Raw genomic sequence first — 18,202 nt, forward strand, 5'->3', positions numbered from 1 at the left:
ACCTTCGCATCCCCTTCTTGAACCACTTGTTTCCAACGCCATTTGTGCTTCTGGACCACTAATTCCACTTCATCTGACCTTTCATCAAATAAGTGCTGTTCATTATTATCACAAGCAACCCAATTTTGAAGTTGCTTCTCCACAAGGGATTCTGAATTGTGTGGTTGAGGACTTTCATCAAACGGTTGGTAGGTATTTGCAACTAGATTTGTTGCTTGAATCTACGTGTATTTTGCTTCGCCGTTTCTTTGCTCCTCTTCTCCTGCCTCGATTTTGTCTAGGCTTCCTACGTTCTTGTTTTCTTGGATTTTCCGGTCACACACCTCATCTACCTTCATAGGAACGGGATTTAATGTTGGAATTTGTAATTTCTGATATGTGTCTCCAAATGTAAATCTATATTGAAATAGCAGAATTCGAGATTGCTACTCTCCATGTTCTTGGCACTTCGAGGGGCCAAGGAACCTCCAAACAATCCAAAGGATTACAATCAATTTCAATGCCTCCCTTCTCATCTTAGCTTCCCTTTTATAGTCTAACCCAATACCCCCTAACCGAAGCTAACACTATCCAAACAGAGTTAACGGAAATGAACTAACATAATCAATAGGAGTCTTAACGGTAATACTAGAATTACTGAAATGGATGACTAACTATAAGCGCACATGCTGCATGACGCATGGCCTTGTGTAGCTGCCAAGTCACTTCCTCAAGTCCACTTGCCCTTACACGTGTCAACAGTAACGAGCTCTAGTTGGTAGACTATTACAGCTAAACCTCTAGCTAGGGCTAGAGGTGAAGCCTAGCATTTTTATTATGTATTCTTAAGACCATGTTATTTGTTCTTCATAGATGAATGATTAAATTCTGGAGATGATTTTTATTTGAGAGTAATTTAATGAGACAAGTTTATTTTGATTCCTTATGATTTTTGTTTATATCAAATGCTTACTTTGTTTGATTTGATATGATTCGAAAATATATGGAATGCTTAATTTATTGTTTCATGTTTTTGAAATCAAATTCTCAATCAACCCATGTTTGATCTATTTTATATTTTTATGTCTCATGAATACGTAATAAAATACTAGGTGGATCCTCGAAACCCTAATCTTTTCCAATATTGTCTTCCAAATCAAATTTATTTATTTTAGTTTCATAGTTTACTTTTTAATTTAAATTATATTCCTTTGCTCCACTTTCGAGTGAAAACCATAAGCAAAATTCATATTTTTTTTTCTTCTGCATAATAATAAAAATTATTCTCTCGTGTCTAATCATTCCTTCTGGATCGACCTCGAACTTACCGTGATTTATTACTTGCAAAAACCTACACTTGGGTTTGCACCCTTTGTGGTCCAACAACTGTCTTCACTACTACTCGGCTGCTTCTTCTTATTGTCTTCAAAAAAAAGGCACAAAAGGGACCAACTAAAAGCTTCAGCCCTCACGCACTATAAAAAAAATTGTTTTTTGCCACTTGCAATTCGCCACGTGTACGGTCACTGTACACGTGGCGAACTGTTGGCCACGTGCAAGTGACCACGTAAATACACGTGGTGAATCCGAGTGACACTAATTGCACAATTGGCCACGTGTATTTTAATATGCGCGGCCAATTGGCCGCGTGTATAATAATACACGCGGCTAACTGTTGGCCGCGCGTACATTAATACACGCGGCCAACTGTGAAATTTTTTTCTTAATATTTAATTCTGTTTTTTAATTTCTTTTTATTTAATATATATTTTTTTTTTTTACTAAAATTCTCCAAATTTATTTTATCCAAAAATATCACAAAATCAAATTACACAAATTAATCAAAACAACAATATTTAAAAATTTGAATACCATGTACTAATAAATGTATTCGTTACTAACAACAAATACTTACACAACAATATCAACAAATTTGAAAATCTTGATCTAATAAAGTTATTTGTTACTAACAAAAAAAAAAAAATACACAAAATATCTACAAATCTGGAGGACGTCACTGCGGATCATGAGGTGCAGTCCCGAGCGTGAACTCGCCAACCGGCGATTGTCCCGCAAGAGATGGTGTAACGGGCGATGGAGTCCCGAGAGGGGATTGTTGGCTCAGCAATTGTCCAACAGGCGACAACGGACCAATCGTTGTCGCATTACCTACAAGTAATAAAAATAATTAACCTATATAATATTATATGCAAATTTAAACAAGTAATGAGAACAAATTAAAAATAAACCTAAGTGTATACATAATATGAACCATACCTGCAGGCGCACTACTAACAGACGACGTACTACCTACATGTGCAGGTGAAGACTGCTGAGCACCAGGGCATACGAACGATAATCCTGTAGAGGACATGAAGGCCTCAATCTGTCGCATGCGCTGCTCCATAGCATCAAACTGTCGTATGCGCTGCTCCATGCTGTCAGCCCGCTCTCTCTCGGCCCGCACTATGCCCTCCAACCCGTCATTCCTCTCTCTCTCTCTCTCTCTCTCCCCGTAACATGATATCCATCTCCACAATTTTGTGGGCAGCCCAATCCTGAGACGTGCCCTCGGCCAGTCCCCCCCGTGTGTGGGCCCTATACGAGAAACAAGTCCCGCGAACAGGAGTAACGTTCAGCCCAACCTGCCGAACCCTACCCCTATACTCGGGTCGCCCAACTGCCTGCTCGTACGCTTCGCCAGGTGCCCAACGCACCGTATCTGATTTAACGGGATCCATGGCAGCAGGATCAGTGGACAAACTCTGTGTCATCCGCTCCTGTACGTCGTCAACATACAATACACTGGTAATTAATAAATACTTTATCACACGCATAACTAATAAATATTAATAACATAGAACAGTAGCATACGCATAGGTCCCGTGTCCGCTCGTTCAGATAAGTGCCGTCTTTCCTTGTGTGCGTCTTCACAAACGACTCGGCGCGAGTGGGGGGCGTGCCAGATGTAGATGCCTGTCGCCATACAGTATAAATATATAACAAACATTGGATATTCATTTAATGTTAAGAAAGAACAATTACGCACAAATAAGAATTAAAACATTTACATATTGTTTCATACCTCATCGTGATTAAATCTGGCATAACTTTTGGACCCCAGACTATGGGGGATGTCATTCTGCTCCCACAGCCGCTTCATTCGTTCAGATCTCGCCTTTGTATTGAACATTCCGAAAAAAAATGTAAGAATTGACACACTTAATTACTTATGTGCTATGATTAAATGAACTGTTTATTAAAAAAACACAACATTATAGTAATACATTCAAAGACCTACATACCTGATTTCTTTTTGTGCACCACTCGTGCAGTACGTCCTCCACATCCGTTTGGTCATACTTATCAAAAAACGTATCTGGCATTCTCGCACGTATTGTCAATGGCGTGTCACCGTCTTGAATATTTAGCTGGGTCCTCAACTTCGACTTCCACGAACGGTTCTTACCGCCCATATCACCCCAGAATTTGTTCTGTGCCAGGCGCTGGTCGACGGATACGGGTACATAAAATTCTTGCTGCACATTCAATTTAAGGATTAATTTTAGCAGTTCAACAAAAACTTAATCTTAACTTTAATTTCACTAAATACATATATTAGTTTCATACACATACCATTATGGCATCCCACATAGCCCGCTTAATCTGCTTATCTGCCTTTGCCCATTCGTCCCGCAAGTGAATGTGGGACCCGCTCCGTAAAAGCTTGCCCGCAGCTTGTCTATAACGATTGGATGCTCGTCCCACGGGTTGTGTTGCAGCATTGTACTGCAACACAACTTTCTTCCCCCTCGGGAACACCCAATTTCTCTCTGGGTCCTTAATCACCTCAAAATAGATGCTCCCGTCTGGGTTATACCCTAGTCAATAAATATAAAACGTTAATATATTAACACTAAATAACTTAATTATATTAATAAATTAAAAATTCAATTTAAATATTATACGAACTTACTAAATTAAGATATAATGATGTATAAAAATGTACTTACCCATCAGCCGAATATGGTCGATCGCTATGCGCTCGGTTGCTGGGTCGCCAGCATGCTCCTCGCTTACCTCATCTGCCGGGTGAGGCTCATCATGATGATCGTCATCCGAAGGCATATCCTGGGAGACATCATGGGCCAACTGATCAAGACCCAACATCACATCGTCCCCCTCATAGGGCATTTGGCTCTCCCCCACATCTGGGTCCTGACTCTCCCCAGAAAGCGGCAACTGGCTCTGTCCATAAACAGGCACCTGGCTCTCCCCAGGTGTCGGGCCTTGGCCCCCTGCCGGTGCCGACATCTGTCCCGACCGCATAGCCGGCATAGGCATCCCCCCCCCCGCTGTGACAGCGGGAATCTGTCATCCTGAGTCTCACTATCAGGGTTGACTGGCATAGGTGGTGTAAGGGGGTATGGATAGTACAACGGGAATCTGCTCGGATCATGACACTCTCGCGCCCACCATCTATCAATATGACCCGGTGAGGTGATCCCCAATTGCGAGAACGTCGGGTATGTTGAAGGAGAATATCCAGCTGAGCTCGTCTGGCCGGGATCTGACCTGCTCATCCCCGCCATACCCGAAGGCAATGGTCTATAAACGGCGTCCGGGTGGTGTGGCCACGGTGTAGTATGTAGTGCTGCTAACATCGCCGGTGTGGACGTAGGCGGGCATGGAGAAGGAGAATATCCAGCTGCGCTCGTCTGCCCGGGATCTGACGAGCTCATCCCCGCCGTACCCGGGGGCAATGGTCTATAAACGACGTTCGGGTTGTGTGGCCAAGGTGTGGTATGTAGTGCCGCTGACATCGCCGGTGTGGATGTAGTTGTGCAAGGCACGGGTAGGCGTGGTGCACGATGTGTGCAAGTAGAAGGTCTCTGGTCCATCGAAACCTGCGAACAAATGTTAGACAAATTATTTGAAATTCGTATTAGTTTTGATATTAAAAAAGAATATGCATATTATACAATGAGCTCTATGCAAAATAAGAAAGTATTTTGAGTTTAAGCGAATTGTACCAACAATAAATATAGCAATCATTGTATAACAGGAGCTTCAATCGGATCAATGTCGGGCCTGTCGTGATCGAATTCATCATTCATATCATGCAGGTCATCAGTGGGTAGTACGAGCGGTACACACTCGTGATATGCATTATCTGCATCACTACTCCCTTCCCCCTGACCAACATCGTACACATTGCGCGGTTTAGTCCTCACGGCACAAACCCATTTTGGGTTCCTTCCATCCTCGACATAAAACACTTGGTCTACCTGAGATGTAAGCACTTAAGGCTCGTCAGTAAGCAGTTCTCCCCTGTGGACGAGGTGAGTGAAGTTGACAAACGCTAGGCCATAATCGTTGACTCTGAATCCTCTGTCCATCGTGGGGTCCGCCCAATTGCACTTAAATAGGACGTACGTAATCCTATCGTAGTACTCGACCTCAACTACATCGGTTAATTGCCCGTAGTAGGTTTCGCATTCAACGGTTGGCACACATACGCCGCTGTTCTGAGTCCTCCTTCCCACATCATGGGCTAGCGTGCGGAACAGTTTTCCATTTACCACGTACCTGTTATACTTCACTGCTGTCTCCTTCAACCCTCTACTGCGCATAACCAATTTCTGCCCCAATTCCTCCCTACGTTGATCGTCAAGGCCATCAACCTATGTTATCATTTCATATATTAAAAGAATACATCGGTTAATAGCGGCATATTGTCGAACCCTATCTTAAAATGACACTGAACATAGGTAAATATTATATACGAAAATATCACTATTTCCTTACATATGCGCGGTACCACTCGCGGAACTGCTCATGATGTTGGGCTTCAATTAGAGCGTCCGTGATGCGACCCCTAACGCATGATCGCCTAATAGCGTCTTTGTGCATCCTACATTCAGCGGATATAATTAAAAAACTAATTATTATCAATTATATCATTTGAATCCGGTTCAATATGTAAACATTACTTACATCCGCAAATTGAGAAACTCTTCAGAGTTGAACACAATATAACGATGAATCTGATGCATCGTCAACCGGTTCAAGCTAACTCGCGTTCCCGCCCCCTTGGAACCATCAGGATTTCTCAAAGGTCTGTTGTGGAAGGTTGGTGCATTTTCTAGATATCTCGAACAGAACGTTACTAGCTCGGCCGCTATGTAACCTTCCGTAATACACCCCTCAGGAGCCGCTTTGTTGCACACATTCGACTTGAAACCCCCAAGACTCCTGGTGCACACACATAAACATTAAGGGCTTGTCCCCGTTTAATGCCACGAGTTACATGAATATATATATATATATATATATATATATATATATATATATATATATATATATATATATTTTACCTCTCTGTCGGGTACATCCACCTATATTGAACGGGTCTGCCGAGTCTATACTCGCGCACAAGATGCACGACCAAGTGGACCATGCTAGTAAAAAACCCAGGAGGAAATACCTGTTCCAGCTTGCATAGTGTGATACAGACATCACCCTGCAATCGGTCCATCTCAGCTTGAGTTAGCTTAGTCGAGCATATGCCTCTGAAAAATGCTTTCATCTCAACGATAGGTCTGACCACTTTGTCTGGCAGTGACTGACGCAATGCAATTGGTAGAAGCTGCTGCATCAGTATGTGGCTGTCATGACTTTTTAACCCTGAAATTGTACGGTCCTTCATCCGAACACACCGTGAAATGTTCGAGGCATATCCGTCTGGAACTCTCACATTTCGAAGAACCTTTAAAAAGCTTTCTTTATCCTCCCTGGACATCGTGTGACAAGCCACGGGTATATATGTTTTACCATTTGCGGCGGTGAACGGATGCAATTTAGGTCTCAACCCCATCTCCTGCAAATCCAACCGAGCTGCTAAGTTGTCCTTCGTTTTCCCTTTTATGTCCAAAATAGTGCCAAGTATATTGTCCATGACATTTTTCTCTATGTGCATGACATCAAGATTGTGCCGAAGCAAATTGTCCTTCCAGTATGGCAATCTAAAGAAAATACTTTTCTTCTTCCACACAACATCATCAGCACCCCGTGCACCCGTCTTCCGCTTCTTCCATCTCGTCTTACCCGCGTTCTCATCCCCAAACGCAACTCCGTCCAACTGTTGGAGGATCTCGTCCCCACAAGGCACATCAGGAGCACATTCTAACTCCTCAGTCCCATCAAACGTTCTTCTGTTCAGCCGCCACAGATGTTCAGTTGGCAAGTACCTCATGTGTCCCATGTAACAAAATTTACAACCGTTCTTCAAATGTTTAGAACGTGTCGAATGCATGCAACAAGGACATGCCTTCACACCTTTGTTAGGCCAACCGGACAAATCTGCATACGCCGGGAAGTCGTTCATTGTCCACATCAACTGAGCTCGCATATTGAAATTCTCCATCTTCGCAGCATCTAGTGTTCGTACCCCTACATCCCACAGCTCCAACAGCTCATCAATCAGTGGCTGAAGGTAGACGTCGATATCCATACTAGGTGATCTCGGTCCGAGGATAACCAGTGACAGGATGAACGACGTCTATTTCATGCACATCCAAGGAGGCAAATTGTACGGTACAAGCAATACGCGCCATGTGCTGTGGGATGTACTCATGTTCCCAAATGGATTGAATGCATCTGCTGTCAGTCCAAGCCGCACGTTCCTATTGTCTGCCATAAAATCCGAATGTAGAGTGTTGAACAATCTCCATGCCTCACCATCCGCGGGGTGCCTCAATACGTCGTCCCTAGTGCGGCCTTCTGCATGCCATCTCATATTGTGCGCAGTGTGCTCCGACATGAATAACCTCTGTAGCCGTGGGATGAGTGGAAACCATCTCAACACCTTCACTAGACGTTTTTTCCTCGGCGATATTACCTCACCATCATGATCTAAATGTATTTCAGCCATCCACTTAGATTCTCCACATACGGTGCAGGTATCTAGGTCTTTATTGTCTTTCCAGAATAACATACAGTCATTATGGCACGCCAGAATCTTCTCATACCCGAGACCCATGGAACTGAGGAATTTCTTCGCCTCGTACGTATTAACCGGCAAGGCCTCATCGCAAAGAGGCAATAACTGACTGACAAGCTCAAGAATATCAGAAAAAATCTTGTTACTAATACCTCCAATGCACTTCAAGTTGTAGAAATGTACAGTAGCACTCAATTTACTGTGCTTTGTACAGGGGTGAAGTGGCTTGTCGGCAGTCTTCAACAACTCAAGGTACTTCAATGTGTCCCTTGCAGAGGTTCCTTCATTTACTTCTCCGGGCTGGCCAACATGATCGATTTCACCTACTTCGTGCACGCTGAAGGCGTCATGCAACATGGCGTTCATGTCACCACCTTGTTCCAGGTCTCCGCCTTGTTCTGTGACTTCTACATGTTCAATGCCACGGGCAGCCGTATCTGTGACACTGGGATGGTCGTGACCCCGAACAGGAGCAGCAGGGTTTAGGGTAGTCTCACCGTGTATATACCAGAAACTGTATCCCGTGGACATTCCCTTCCCCCCTGTCAGGTGGGCAAGAACGTAATCTGGGGGGTGCCGCTGGTTATTCCGGCAGTCCCTACAATTACGAACCGCGAATGCCACGAACGCTCTACACCCGTCGTTATACTGTGTCGTACCCCTAGGTGCTGACATCCACGACTTGTCCATATTCCTCTGTACATGAGTTAACAGTCTGAAACGAAATATGTTATTTGATTACAGCAAATAAAGTGCTTGTTTTTGTTTAATGTTTGTTTTAAACAGTTAACTCAAAGTATCGTTTTTTCATATTTTTTTTAGGGTTTAGGTTTTTAAGGGTTTAGTTTTTAGGGTTAGGGTTTAGGGTTTAGGTTTTAATATTTGTAGGGTTTAGGGTTTTTAGGGTGTAGGGTTTTAGGGTTTAGGGTTTAACTAAAATAAAATAGTAATAAAAAAAAAAAAAAAAAAAAAAAAAGAGATCTCGAACCTTTTTCTTTTATATTTTTTAATATTCTTCTTTCTTTTTTTAGGGTTTAGGGTTTTTGGTTTTTTTTTTTAGGGTTTAGTTTGTAGGGTTAGGGTTTGGGTTTACCTCACCATAAAAAAGTAATTAAAAAAAAAAAAAGATCTCTCTCTTTTTTATTTTTTTTCTTTTTTAATATTCTTCTTTCTTTTTTTAGGGTTTAGGGTTTTAAGGTTTCTTTTTTTAGGGTTTAGGGTTAAAAAGGTTAGGGTTTAGGTTTTTAAGGTTTAGTTTTTAGGGTTAGGGTTAAAAAGGTTAGGGTTTAGGTTTTTAGGGTTTAGTTTTTAGGGTTAGGGTTTTAAAGATAGGGTTTAGGTTGTTAGGATTTAGTTTTTAGGGTTAGGGTTAAAAAGGTTAGGGTTTAGGTTTTTAAGGTTTAGTTTTTAGGGTTAGGGTTAAAAAGGTTAGGGTTTAGGTTTTTAGGGTTAGGGTTTTAAGGTTAGGGTTTAGGGTTTAGGGTTTAGGTTTTAGGGTTTTAAGGTTAGGGTTTAGGTTTTTAGGGTTTAGTTTTTAGGGTTAGGGTTTTAAAGTTAGGGTTTAGGTTGTTAGGGTTTAGTTTTTAGGGTTAGGGCTAGAAAGGTTAGGGTTTAGGTTTTTAAGGTTTAGTTTTTAGGGTTAGGGTTAAAAAGGTTAAGGTTTAGGTTTTTAGGGTTAGGGTTTTAAGGTTAGGGTTTAGGGTTTAGGGTTTAGGTTTTAGGGTTTAAAGGTTAGGGTTTAGGTTTTTAGGGTTTAGTTTTTAGGGTTAGGGTTTTAAGGTTAGGGTTTAGTTTTTAGGCTTAGGGTTAAAAAGGTTAGGGTTTAGGTTTTTAAGGTTTAGTTTTTAGGGTTAGGGTTTAAAGGTTAGGGTTTAGGGTTTAGGGTTTTAAGGTTAGGGTTTAGGTTGTTAGGGTTTAGTTTTTAGGGTTAGGGTTTTAAGGTTAGGGTTTAGGTTTTTAGGGTTTAGTTTTTAGGGTTAGGGTTAGGGTTTTAAGGTTAGAGTTCAGGTTGTTAGGGTTTAGTTTTTAGGGTTAGGGTTAAACAGGTTAGGGTTTAGGTTTTTAGGGTTCTAGTTTTTAGGGTTAGGGTTTTAAGGTTAGGGTTACGGTTGTTAGAGTTTAGTTTTTAGGGTTAGGGTTAAGGTTAGGGTTTAGGTTTTTAGGGTTTAATTTTTAGGGTTAGGGTTTTAAGGTTAGGGTTTAGGGTTTAACTTAAAAAAAAAAAAAAAAAAAAAAATCTCACTCTTTTCTAGGGTTTAGGGTTTTTAGGGTGTACGGTTTTAGGGTTAGGGTTTAGGGTTTATGGTTTTTGCTTGTTTTTTAGAGTATAAAGTTTAGGGGTTTGGTTTTGAGATTAGAGTATAGGGATTTTTGTATTGGTTTTGATTTAGGGTATATGGTTTATTATTTAGACCTTTGTTATAAATTGAATAATAAAAGAAATTATTATAAATGGTAGACGGTGGCCAAATTTAATTTTCTGTATCTATCCAATAATTGTTGGATACGATCATTTTATTATAAAATGATGGCGAGTTTACTTTGAAATGTTTTTTTTTTGTTTGTAAAAAAATTACCTGAAAATGAACAATTAAACTTTTTTTTTTTTTGTTCTTAAAAAACCCAAAAATTGTTGAAATAGTACCGCATACTTATTTATATTTTATTGGTTTGCATCATTGATTTTATGATGAAGTTAATAAAATAATGGCGAGATTGTTTAATCTGTTCAAATGTTTTAGCATAAATTGCCACAAATAATAATCCCCACACCAATTCGTAGTACAGTAAAACATATTACAAAAAAGAAAAATAACACAGCTGTACGAATATTTTCCATGCATAACGACCAACCACATCAAAACACATAAAATTACACAACAATAGATATTCAAACCCAACAAAATTAACAGCATTGCATGGACCATTATTAATTGCTAAATCCACAATTATTATATGAAACTATTAAAACAATTAGAAACAGATTTTAAACAAATTAATTTAAATGCACCAAGTTTATTATAGCCAAAAATAAAGAAAAAAAATTAATGCCAAAATTACTCACAAATATTTTTTTGGAGTGTATTTTATGCTCCTTAGCCAAAATGTACCTGCATTAAAACATATTAGTCCCAAAACAATATCCCAAAACAAGTCCCAAAATAGCAATCACGTACAAGGCAGAGAGAGAGAGAGAGACACACACACAGACCGGGAGAGGTTTCAGAGAGAGAGATGTAGAGAGAGATAGAGACAGAGAGACGAATGTAGAGAGAGAGAGGTCCGGACCTAAGGTTAGGGTTCCTACTGTGGTTCGGTTAGAGAGAGAGAGAGATAGAGAGAGAGAGAGAGAGAGAGAGCTAGAGAGAGAGAGAGAGAGCTAGAGAGAGAGACAGAGAGATAAAGAGAGAGAGAGAGAGAGAGAGAGAGAGAGAGAGAGAGAGAGAGAGAGAGCATGCACCTATAGGTTGGTGCACGCGTGGTGCAGTGACGGCCGGAGAGGGAGCTGGCCGGAGAAGACAGCAGAGGGCGGTGGTCAGTGCGGACGTGCGTGATCGACGGAGACGGAGAGGGAGAGAGAGAGAGAGTGAGCTGAGTGAGAGAGTTGATCAAAAAAGGGTAGCTTCCAGAGGAAGCTACCCTTTTTTTTTTATTATTAAATTTTTTTTATTTAAAAAATAGGCCAGGTGGCGCGCGGGAATTGTCCCACGCAGGTCACCTGGCCAAAAATTGGCCGCGTGGCGTAATACCACGCGGCCAATTAGAGACGTGTATACTGATACACGTCTCGATCTATCTGTTATTTTAATTTTTTTTTTTTGAAAAACGAAAAATTATATATATATATATATATATATATATATATTTGTATTTGTAAACGCAAACACAAACACAAACCCTAATCCGACCCTAAGTGTATGTAATATATATAGTGTTAAGGTTTACGTAAACTCTAACCCATAAAACTAAACCCTAAACGATAACCCTAAAACTAATTCTTAAACCTTAAGTCTGTGTTAAGGTTCATATATATATATATATATATATATATATATATATATATATATATATATATATATAGGTCCTATATATATATAGGGTTAGGGTTTTATTAGATTAGTATTCTATTAACGCAAATCCTAATTAGAGTTAGGGTTTACTTATAAGTATACCATATATATGTAAAGTACTCAACACGTAAAACGTAAATATACTATAAACATATTGCACATAGCCCATAACCCCTAACCCTATGTCTATATACTATATATAGCCATAAACCCTAACCCTAAGTGTATGTACTTTGTTATGTTGCATATTTTTTTTTTGTTCCTCGCTGTATAATTATGCATATATATATATAGCACAAATTTGGTTTAATTATGCATTTAGTACTCTATATAAACATAAACCTTAACACTAAGTGTATATACCTATTATATATATCTATAAACCCTAACTCTAAGTGTATATACTATACATAGCTATATTGTATATAGCTATATAAGTATACTATATATATATATATATATATAGTCATAAACCCCAATGTTAGGGTATATACAAGTAACTATAAATGTATATAGTTTCGGCACGCCGTTTACATGCATGCATGCATGCATATATTATATATATGTATATACAAATATGACAAGATAGTTTTGAAATACAAATACAAATACAAACACAAACACAAACACAAACACATGCAACCTTAAGTGTATGTACTGTACAAATTGCTAAACCCTAAGCCATAAAACTAAACCGTAAACTATAAATTAAAACTAAATCCTAACCCTAACTATATATATATATATATATATATATATATATATATATATATATATATATATATATATATATATATATATATATATATATATACTATACTAAACCCTGACCATAAAATTGAACCCTAAAACCCATAATCTTAACCCTAATCTTAAGTGTATGTACTATATGTAAGCCATAAACCCTAACCTTAACCCTAATCTTAAGTGTATGTACTATATATAGCTATAAACCCTAACCCTAAATATATATATTATATATATAGTTATAAACCCTAACTCTAGGATCAAATGATAGTTCGACCAAGTTTTGAACATTGAACTGGATCAAATGATAGAGGCATGCAATTTTATACTTGTGTAAGGTATGCTATAATGATCGGGACCACAAGGCCAACACATTCAGATGGATGTTCTACGAACCCTAACCCTGAGAGTATGTACTACACATACAATAAATTAAGTCCTAACGCATAAACCATATTCAAGAAACTCAACCTGCATGTAAACCCTAAAACATAACCATAAGTACAATACATACTATATATAATACATACTAAATATAGCACAAATTTATTGTTGGGGTATATAATAAGAATTTTTTATAAAAATAAATTCAAAAAAATTTAAATACAAGTACTGTACAAAACTAATTAGTTTATAAACTCTAATTTGGTATAGGGTACATAGTAATATTATCATGTACATACTATTTGTTTGTTTTTTTTTTTTTTTAAAAAAAAAAAAGAATTCCAAAAATATTTTTTCAAAAAACACCAGTTGGCCACGTGTATAAATACACGCGGCCAATTGTTTCTACGCCGCATATGGCCATGTGGCCAGCAAAACACGCAGCCATCTGGCCGCGTGTCTACAGTAACCGGTACTGTAGACACGCGACGATTTGCAGTGTTTTTTGTAGTGATGCAGCAAGCCAACAAAAAACCCCCCTTTTTTTTTTCTTTTTTTTTTTTTTTCCTCTTTTTCAAGGCTTTTACAAGAAGCTACACCAAGCTTCTAGCTTCCAAAGGAAGCATTGCACAATGCATGGCCACGTGTGTGGACAAAATTAAGTCAAAACAAGTGGAGCCCACTGTAAGGCTTGTGAAATACAAGTCACTTACACTACAAGTTTCATTATTGGGGAGGTAGACCCACCAGGTCCACCCCCTTTTCAATTTGGAAAAAGTTGAATTTGGAAAAGGAAAGCTTACTTTGGGATCAAGCAAAGGAAATTCATTCTCGATCCTTTCCCATTCCCTTTTCTACATTGAATGGAAAAATTAGTGTAGATTACATGAAAGGGTCTCATGTACAAACTTAATGACTTTTGAGTTGATTGCTACTAATTAATACATAAAAATGTAACACATATAGTAATCTAAACGGACATAACGTATACTAAGTGATACCAACGGTTTTGATATCTTTTATTGTAGATCATGTGATTTTATGTTTAACACAAAGTTTTCAATAATGTGGGGCATTAATGCATTTCAATTCAAATTAAGCGGCACCGTATCATAATTAGCTCCACTAGCTAGGAAAAAAAAACACATCATAATTATTAAGTTCCATCATGCATATATGGCACGATCGATGTCGGTGCTTCAATTTCAATGGTGTTAAATTATGTGACGATTAATTAACTAGTCCCAGCTTGAAGCAACGCGTAGCACGTACAGCTGCATCAATGAGTAGGATTTCATTCTCTTAATTATTAAAATTACAAAAAAAAAAAAATCTATAATATTGTAGCAAATTAATTTCCTTTTGAATGTACGTACAAAATATAAAAGGAAGGAACTTATTTGTGCTTTTTTTTTTTTTTTTTTTTTTTTTTTTTTTTTAATTTCAATGTGAAAACAGAGGTAAATAATTCGATCTTATCAAAAAAGACTCTCCAATTAAAGGTGATCAGAATAAAGCTGCATGCAGGAGCGTACTAGGAAGTCGTCGCATGCATAAAGGAACTAATTACTAAGGGATTAATTAATTAAAGACAAGATTACTGTGAGCTTTTGTGAAGATTAAGATAAACAAATTCAGGATATATTCAAGCTAATCTTCTCTAATTAATTTATATTTGGTTCCTGGCTTCCTGCTTTTTCGTCCTCTTTGGCAGTACTATTCGTGCAATTTCCACGTACCCAGTGGGAAAAGGAGGAAGGATCGAAGACGAAGACGAAGACGAAGACTCGTACTTCCACTCCGATCCAAGAATGCATGACGTACATTCATGTACGTACTCACAAATTTTCTCCAAAATGGTTGGATGAATTTTTTTTAATTCAATTTATAAATTTGTTACGTGTCTCTTACTATATCCTAGAAACACAAAATTTTCTTAATATTGTATGTGAAAAATATATATTTTTTTAATATATACATTGATTATTCTTCCTCTTACCAAACGAGGATAAATCAGTGATTATTAACCTGAAAAATATAACTCATATGTATTGTAATAGAATCTCCTATATAATATATTCTAACAAAATCTATTAATTTGTTGCTTTCAAGGAAACTGCCTGCGTAGTTTCTGTTTGATCAATATTTCCATGTTTTCATTCGATTCTAATCGATGAATCTTTCTTTTTCCTTGCGTTATATATGTAGCTTTAAAATAAAGCAGATGCTTGAAACTTTATTCCTTTCGTTGTAAATTGAAAGGGAAAAGGAACAAAATTTATTTTAAGTCTAAAATCACAAACAATAGTTTAATTGATTTCAAAATCTGAGCTCATTAAATTTGAGAACTCGATCGATCATTAGTCTTACTTTTAATGCTTTTCAATTAATGCAATCGAATTTATTCTTTCTTTTCCCTTAACGTATGAAGTACAGTCATGGAAGCTGCAAGCTGACAACGTTTGACCCACCTGTATTGTTTTCCACGTCTTTATTTCGCGATTCATAAGGAAGATTATTATATTGTCATTTCTAGTCTTTTTCCTTTTTATTTTATTTAGATCTTGCCTCCACTTTTTAAAATTGACAATGTACCCACTCAAAGTTTATAAGATTGTCAATATTACCCATCTGTTAGTCATTTAATTTCAAACAAAAAATGCATGTGAGTTTTTAAGAGAAATTGTTTTAAAAAATGCCCCTAAAGAAAAAGAGTTGGGGTTGGCTAAACGATTTGGGGGTGATTCGGTTACCTCTATTTGGCCAAGGACTTAGGCCAGCCGAATAGGAGTGGTTTGGCCACCTCTTTGGCCAAATGAAGGTGGCCGAAACCACCCCAACCATGGCATGTCACAGACTCACACGTGGGTCATTTTCTGTCATAGAGGACAGAAATGATTAATGAATGGGTAATATTGACAATCTCAAAAATTTCATAGGGGAGGGAGTGGAGTACATTGCCAATTTTTAAACATTGTAAAAACAAAAACAAAAAAAAAAAAAAAGGAATAATTTTAGGAGAGTTAAATGTATTTTTCCCTAACTATATATAATATTTTGAGTTAAATAAACCTATGGTCTTTGAGTTTTGAAAACTTTATTTTTTAGTTTCTGAGTTTCAATTCGCATCACAGATAATACTTCAGTTTTGGGAAATGACCGAATCAGTACCTCAGTTAAGTTTTTCGTTTAAAAACTAACAGCTCGCCTGAGGTTGACACGTTACACTATATAAAAAATTAAAAATTAAAAACCTTTAAAAATTAATTAAAAAAAAAATTTAAAAAAAATTGAAAAAATAAAAAAACAATGGGGTGGTTGGTGGCTCAGCCACCCCCTTTTTTTTTAATTAATTTTTCAAGATTTTTAATTTTTAATTTTTTTATATAGTGCTACGTGTCAACCTAAGATGTTGACACGTGGTGGACCGTTAGTTTTTGAACGAAAAACTTAACTGAAGTATTAATTTGGTCTTTTTTCAAAATTGAGGTACCATCTGTGATGCGAATTAAAATTCAAAAACTAAAAAATAAAGTTGTCAAAACTCAAAGACCAAAATAAAGTTTAATCTTAATATTTTTGAGGAATGCTGGGATATGTACTATATCATTATACATCTCAATTTGAATTGGGGATTAATTCTACTTATAAATATCAGTGATTATTAACTACGTACATATAAGTTTGGTCATGTATGTATATATATATTACAAATAGCAATATATATCTCTCAATTCAAGGATCGGTAACATTGGTAGTACTAAGAACTTTATGGTTAACTGGAGTCTTTTTCCCAGTTTGCTGTCTCGTGCATGTGGCTGCTTCGACAAAACAAAGACTCTTTTATAAAGGCGTAGTTAATTAAGTGCTGTAAAGTCTTCCATCTAGGGGTTAAAAGTCTCCAAACCCAAAAGCGACAGAAAAAAACACGATGGATCGACTTCATCAAGTTAAAAGTAAAATTGTGATGACCATTTAGATAGACTTTAGAGAATAGAGAGAGATATAATAATGGGGTACTGATGTGTAATTGTGTATAGCATTACTCAGCTTCCATCTAATGAAATTAATTGACCATGAACGATGGGACTATTTAGCTTTAGGGTTAAATACATTTTAGCCTCTCAAACTATTACCCTTTTTTCTGAATGGCCCCTCAAACTACCAATGCTTAGATTCTAGCCCTCTAAACTACCACTTTCTGATTTTTTGGCCACATCCGTCCATTTATGCCGTCAATTCTAAACAGAAATCCGAAAATACTTCTCCTACACTTTGAAATTTCTACGGTTAAGGGAGTGGTATTTTCGAGTTTTTTGCCAATTTCTGTTAGAATTGACGGCATAAATAGACGGATGGGACCAACAAATCAGAAAGTGGTAGTTTGGGGAACCAGAATCTAAGCATTAGTAGTTTGGGGGACCATCCAAAGAAATGGTGATAGTTTGGAAGGCTAAAATGTATTTAACGTACCCTTAACTTTATTCTTCTTCTTCTTCTTCTTCTTCTTTTTGTCAAGAGTGAGTATACATAGAAATGATTTTTCTACATCTTTTATGTATATCTCTTGTACATCTCCATATAACTAATTGTATAATTAAAGAGATATACAAATATCATTTCTCATGTTACTAGAAGTTGGTGGATAAAAAAAGAAAAGAAAAAAAGTACGCCAGATTAAGTGTGAAAGAGGCATATGCATGTTTGAAATTTATTTCTCGAGTATATGTGACTTAATATTGATAACTTGTCAATTAAGTCTAACGTACATTTTTGGTAGTAATTAAGCAAACCGAACATGTGTCGTTTTATAACTAGTGTTCGATATTTTTTTTTTTTATGGTAGAGACAATTTATTTATTTATTTATTTTTATTTTTATTTTTTGTGGCTTACCCTAAAGAGTGATTAATCACTAACACGAAATAAAAATAAGGTAGATAAAAAAATAAAAAATAAAAATAAAAACCTTTTCTTTAGTTTGAACTAACCCAATAAAAAATACTTCCAATTCTCAAATT

At 37.3% G+C, this 18,202-nt stretch overlaps 1 protein-coding gene across 1 annotated transcript; it reads right to left on the minus strand.

Annotated features, from left to right (window-relative positions):
* Positions 1-1,947: 1,947 nt before the first annotated feature.
* LOC133851018 (uncharacterized) lies at positions 1,948-8,571 on the minus strand. Its single transcript, XM_062287307.1, has 2 exons — positions 8,356-8,571; positions 1,948-2,148 (listed from the first exon to the last, which is right to left on the minus strand). The coding sequence occupies exons 1-2, from the start codon at positions 8,510-8,512 to the stop codon at positions 1,994-1,996; spliced, it is 312 nt and encodes a 103-aa protein (XP_062143291.1). The 5' UTR covers positions 8,513-8,571; the 3' UTR covers positions 1,948-1,993.
* Between the last annotated feature and the right edge of the window lie 9,631 nt (positions 8,572-18,202).

This window comes from Alnus glutinosa, chromosome 12 (assembly GCF_958979055.1).
Source record: "Alnus glutinosa chromosome 12, dhAlnGlut1.1, whole genome shotgun sequence".
In the NCBI taxonomy this organism is placed as follows: domain Eukaryota; kingdom Viridiplantae; phylum Streptophyta; class Magnoliopsida; order Fagales; family Betulaceae; genus Alnus; species Alnus glutinosa.

Bases quoted from the DNA above. Each gene is read 5' to 3' on its own strand.
- LOC133851018 (XM_062287307.1), bottom strand. From the start codon at position 8,512: ATGTCCACGGGATACAGTTTCTGGTATATACACGGTGAGACTACCCTA. The intron at 2,149-8,355 runs GTGGTGACATGA...TATTACTTGTAG, and splicing joins AGGCGGAGACCTGGAACAAG to GTAATGCGACAACGATTGGT.